Genomic DNA, 5,905 nt, shown 5'->3' with positions numbered 1-5,905 from the left:
TTGCACAGATAATATTTACCTGGTTTTAAGCTGTATTACGGGGGAAATCTGCTGCTTCAGTTTTATTGCTACTCCTCAGTGTTAGCTCTCTGCTACTCGTAGAGTATTAAGCACGAATTTTATTTCGGTTACACTTATCATGAATACCGCTGGTTCTCTATTACGCGCTTTTTGCTTTTTAAATTTTATGACAGGAATACACACACACACACACACCACACACACTTTACAAAAGTTTATATATATATATATATATATATATATATATATATATATATATATATATCATATATATATATGTACATATCTATATATATATATAAGATATATATTTGTATGTATGTATGTATGTATGTATGTATGTATGTATGTAAAAACAAAACCAAAACAGGAAAAAGTAAACAAATCATGATAAAACAGAAGCAAAAGTAACAATCAAAGTACAAGTGGAACAGATGAATACCGAATGAAGAAAAAGGTCGGGTAAGCTCCAGTAGAGATCGATGAAAGAGAAACATCATGAATAAAACAAAAGATGCAATAATAAAAGAAATGGAGCTGCAGCAGTTAAAATAGAAGAAGAAGAAGAAGAAGAAGAAGAAGAAGAAGAAGAAGAAGAAGAAGAAGAAGAAGAAGAATAGCATATAAAAACAGAGTGGTTATAATTGTGGCACTGAAGGCACAAGACCTTTGATAAAGAAAAAGATAAAGAGGAATGTCGAATTATAAGGCTATAACTCTTATATTTTTAACAAAATAAGAAATAGAGGAGATACAATAAAAGAAGAGGAAAAAAAGAAGACACTGAATTAAACTGCTCACATATCCAGTAACCAAAACAGAATATTACAGTAATCAGGTAAGAGAAGAAACGAAGAAGAAAATGTCTGGTTAAGATCTGCTTTTATCTCAACCTCAACAGAGCTCTTCGGATGATCCGTTCCTCCTCCCTTCCTCCTTCCCGTCCTCCAGAAAGTTCTTCTCCCCCGAGGGCTCCGGCACGTGAATTAAAAGATCTTGTAAATATCAATTTGTCCCGTGAGATTTACTTTTGATTTAGTGATCCATTAAAACATCGACAGACACTTTGGAGCTTAGTGCCTGTTTTTATTTTTACTGTGTAAGAAGAGAGAGAGAGAGAGAGAGAGAGAGAGAGAGAGAGAGAGAGAGAGAGAGAGAGAGAGAGAGAGAGAGAGGTTAATACTTGCTTTTCTCACTGTATAAAATATATATATATATATATATATATATATATATATATATATATATATATATATAGAGAGAGAGAGAGAGAGAGAGAGAGAGAGAGAGAGAGAGAGAGAGAGAGAGACTGAGGTTAGTACTGTCTTTTTCACTGTATAGAGAGAGAGAGAAAGAGAGAGAGAGAGAGAGAGAGAGAGAGGGAGAGAGAGAGAGACAGCTTGGTACTTGGATTTTTCGTGTATGAAGAAAGAGACAGACAGACAGACAGACAGGGAGATAAATAAATACATACATGCATCAGCTGAAGCCACAGGAACATTTTAAAAAGAAATTACAGAATGTCAAGTCCTTTCGTGTCATTCAAACATTTTTGGGGCACAAAGTAAAACAAAGTATAAAATAAGTGAACAATGAAGCTCTTATAAACGTATTAGCTCATTACGTACATAAATACATACATACATACATACATACATACATAAATACATACATACATACATCATTAACACCTCTGACCCCCATAAAGTGGGTGGTTCCAAGGGTAAGCCTTCGCTGTTGAGCAATTATTTTGGGATGAGGTTGCCAACTCCATGTTTTCCTCTACTTTGGCTGCGTCCCACCACAGTCTTTTCTTAAAATGTTGTCACTGAATAGAGTCAAAGGCCAGTTTACCACATAGATCCTAAAGAACGTTACATAATTCGTAGCGGGGTGAGGATTATATAATTACATGATAATATTAAGATAAACATGGAATATAAAAGTAGCAAGAATGAAACAACGTCTAAACATCCAACCTCAAAAACTATGGTCGTATTTTGTTAAAACATCTTATTAAGGACTGTCTGCTCTCCAGATGCTGGCGTCACAGACACAAAGGTCATTGATCCAGCTGTTTTGTAATAGAACAGGCAGGCGTAAATAAATGTAATTGAGTGTGGTTATCTTTGGTGTATTTTTGCTTTAACCCTATGTTCAAAATCACTTAATTTTCAAACCTATTCAGAATTATAAGAAATCATCATAATATATCAGAAGCGACCTTTCTTTCACCTTCAGAGACAGAAAGTACCGCCTCTGTTTTCGCCAAACGCGACCCAGACATTTTCAAGGCTTCCTTTTCATCAAGGTTTCTTTCGAGGGGAAACCAGAAAAAAAACAAGTTAAAAATGAGCAGAAATTTTTCGGCGCAATCGAGTTTTCTGTACATCGTTTAATCAAGGCCCCTAAAAATAGAGCTATCTTTCGGTGGTCTCGGTATAATGATGTATGAGCCACGGCCCATGAAACTTTAACCACGGGCCTATATCGTTGCCAGATGCACAATTATGGGTAACTTTAACCTTAAACAAAATAAAAACTCACGAGGCTAGAGGGCTGCAATTTGGTATGTTTGATGATTGGGGGATGGATGATCAACATACCAATTTGCAGCCCTCTAGCCTCAGTAGTTTTTTAGATCAGAGGGCGGACAGAAAAGTCCGGAAGGACAAAAAAGCCTGCACAACAGTTTTCTTTTCAGAAAACTAAAAGAAAAAAAATAACTAAATAAACCCCGGAGAGAAAGGACGGACTTTATCTACGGTTCCCTTTGGAAAAATATCATCCCGCTTATCTTAGAAATAAATTAAGGGGGAAGATTATTTCATACATGACGGAGCAGAGAAAGAAAGAAGAAATGCCTTGGGGCAGCGACAAAGGTGTTTTGTCTTGAAAGAACGCATTAACTACAGTCAGTTGACTCGCTAAGTTATTATTGGGTTCAAATTGGAGGACGATGGACGGCCTGAAGAGGAATTAGTGAGAGAGAGAGAGAGAGAGAGAGAGAGAGAGAGAGAGAGAGAGAGAGAGAGAGAGAGAGAGAGAGAGATTTACCATTTACCTTCATATTTTAAAGATTTTTGGTCTAATTTTTTTTTTTGGGGGAGGGGTAAAGAAAGAACAAATTTTTTCATAAACCAAAGGATATAGTGGAATGGGTAAACTAAGGGTTCTTATCTAGCCAGGTCCGAAGAAGACAAGAAAGAGAAGGGGAAGAGAGAGAGAGAGAGAGAGAGAGAGAGAGAGAGAGAGAGAGAGAGAGAGAGAGAGAGAGAGAGATTTACCCTTTACCTTCATATTTTTAAAGCCTTTCGGTCTTAATTCTCTTTACTTTTTTGGGTAAATAAAAAACAATTTTTTTTCATAAACCAAAGGATAGTGGCACAGGCAAACTAGTGCCCTTATCTAGCCCAGGTCCGAAGAAGACAAGAAAGAGAAGGGGAAGAAAGAACGGAGCAGAAAAACAAGATAATTTGTCCAAAAAATAAAATATCAATAACGCCATTATGTAAAAATCACCGCAGAATTCTCTTCCGAGCGCATTCCCTACAAACTCAAAATAAAAATTCAATCACAGAAATGACTTGGAAGCAAAACAACTCAACAGAATAAAAAAGGAAAAGAAAAAAGAAAAAAAAAATCCAGTAAAAATAAAACGTCCAGTAGAACGCCCAGGCAATTCTTTTACAGTAAAAGAAAGAGGTCGGTTGCCAGGTTTCCCACGACGCATTTGTAAGATATCAAGTAAACAAGAAACGCTGGAGCTATAGATATCGTGGATAGGGGTTTTGTTTTTCTAACGGCCAGTATTTCTGTATTCTTGAATGTGCGTCGGCCCTGTCGACTCCTAATTCGAGTGCGGTCTCTGTGTCTACCTGCTTTTAGTTAAGTTATTTATTTTGAGTGTTATTACTATACACACACACACCTATATATATATATATTATATATATATATATATATATATATATATATATATATATATATATATAATTATATATTATATATATATATATATATATATATATATATATATATATATATATATTGTATATATATATATATATATATATATATATATATATATATATATATATATATATATATATATATATATATGTCCTCTTAACTTTTTTAATCTTAATACACATATCACTTAAAATAAGTATATCTTAGTTTAACCAGACCACTGAGATGATTAACAGCTCTCCTAGGGCTGGCCCGAAGGATTAGATTTATTTACGTGGCTAAGAACTAACTGGTTACCTGGCAACGGGACCTACAGCTCATTGTGGAATCCGAACCACATTATGACCAGAAATGAATTTCTATCACCAGAAATAAGTTCCTCTAATTCTTTATTGGCCGGTCGGAGAGTCGAACTCTGGGCCAACAACACCTCTCACTACAAGCCTATATCCGCAGTATGGCGTATTGGTAAAGGTAAAAAACTGAGAATAATTTCACTCCTTGAAATATAGAAACGTCTCAACAGCCACCGGGCAAAGAAGATAAAAAAAAAAAATCAACGCATACCTCAAAAAGGAGTTAATCAACTTTCCTGTGGGATATCTTGTGGCTGGAAGGACGGACAGAACGAACAAATAGACACACAACTAAATATAAAACCGCCACAGCACTACGTCGATAAATTTAAAAAAAAAGAGGAAGAAATCTATATGTAATAACATTCCCAGCTTATTGACATTACCGAATCCACACGCCTTGAAATACCGAGACTGAATTTTGAGAAGCACGAATGTTTCTCAATATCAAGCGGCTCACGACGACGACGACGACGACGACTTTGGAAAAATCCGTCTCAATCGGGAAGTTCTTGTAGCTCGCGTTTCAAGGGTTCATTAACCTCCCGAGGAAGTTGTTAGTTGCCGAGAGCTGAATGCAATGCAGTCGTCAGTTCTAACAAAAAAGATTTGGAGTCTGAAGAAAACAGGATTTTTATTTGTGGGGTAGTCGGGGTGGGGAGTGACCGGGGGGCGGGAGCGTTACGGGGTTGGAGTTGCCGGGGCGGGGAGTGACCGGGGTGCTGGGGTGCTGGGGAGTGACTGGGGTGGAATGACGGGGGGAGTGACCGGGGTGGAGTGGCTGGGGGAGTGACTGGGGTGGATTGGCCAGGAGGGGAGTGACTGGGGTGGAGTGGCTGGTGGGAGTGACCGGGGTGGAATGGGGGGAGGAACAGGGGGGAGTGACGGGGGTGGAGTGCCAGGGGGGGATGAGGCGGGTTAGAGGTGACGGGGTGGAGTGACGGGGGTGGAGTGACGAAGGGGGGAGTGACTGGGGTGGGGGATCGGGGGAGTGACTGGAGTGGGAGGCCGGGGAGGAGTGACTGGGGTGGGGTGGCCGGGGGGAGGAGAGTGACTGGGGTGGAGTGGCCGGGGAAAGTGACTGGGGTGGATTGGCCAGGAGGGGACTGACTGGGGTGGAGTGGCTGGTGGGAGTGACCGAAGGGTGGAATGACAGGGGAAGAACCAAGGGTGGAGTGACGGGGTGGAGTGACGGGTGGGGATGAGGCGACATTATAGAGGTGACGGGGGTCACCAGAAATAAAGTAACTCTTCAGTCAGCCGGCCGGGGTGAGAGTGACTCTGGGGTGGAGTGGCAGGGGAGAGTGACTGGGGTGGAGTTGTCGGGGTAAAAGAGTGGCGAGGGGAGTGACGGGGTGGAGTGATGGGGTGGGGAGTGACCGGGCTGGAGTGACAGGAGGGGACAACGGGGAGAGTGACTGGGAGGGAGTGACCGTGAGGGTGTGGGGAGGAGTGACGGGGGAGAGTGGAATGGTGCTAATGCGTGCTAAAGTCATTCCTTACAGAGGGAAAAACGAAAAATATTCACTAGCAAGTTCAAATAAATCAAATTCTGA

The 5,905-nt window shown here is 40.0% G+C and overlaps 1 protein-coding gene across 1 annotated transcript; it reads right to left on the bottom strand.

Annotated features, from left to right (window-relative positions):
- Positions 1–4,983: 4,983 nt before the first annotated feature.
- On the bottom strand, positions 4,984–5,562 carry LOC136827806 (uncharacterized). Its single transcript, XM_067085264.1, has one exon. It carries the CDS (start codon positions 5,560–5,562, stop codon positions 4,984–4,986), a length of 579 nt encoding a protein of 192 aa, XP_066941365.1.
- Positions 5,563–5,905: the final 343 nt, after the last annotated feature.

This window comes from Macrobrachium rosenbergii, chromosome 42 (genome assembly GCF_040412425.1).
Source record: "Macrobrachium rosenbergii isolate ZJJX-2024 chromosome 42, ASM4041242v1, whole genome shotgun sequence".
NCBI classification, from domain to species: domain Eukaryota; kingdom Metazoa; phylum Arthropoda; class Malacostraca; order Decapoda; family Palaemonidae; genus Macrobrachium; species Macrobrachium rosenbergii.
This window is presented reverse-complemented; position numbering and strand designations above follow the sequence as displayed.

What these genes read in the sequence shown, in the direction of transcription:
- LOC136827806 (XM_067085264.1), bottom strand. Translation starts at nt 5,562, where the DNA reads ATGTCGCCTCATCCCCACCCGTCACTCCACCCCGTCACTCCACCCTTG.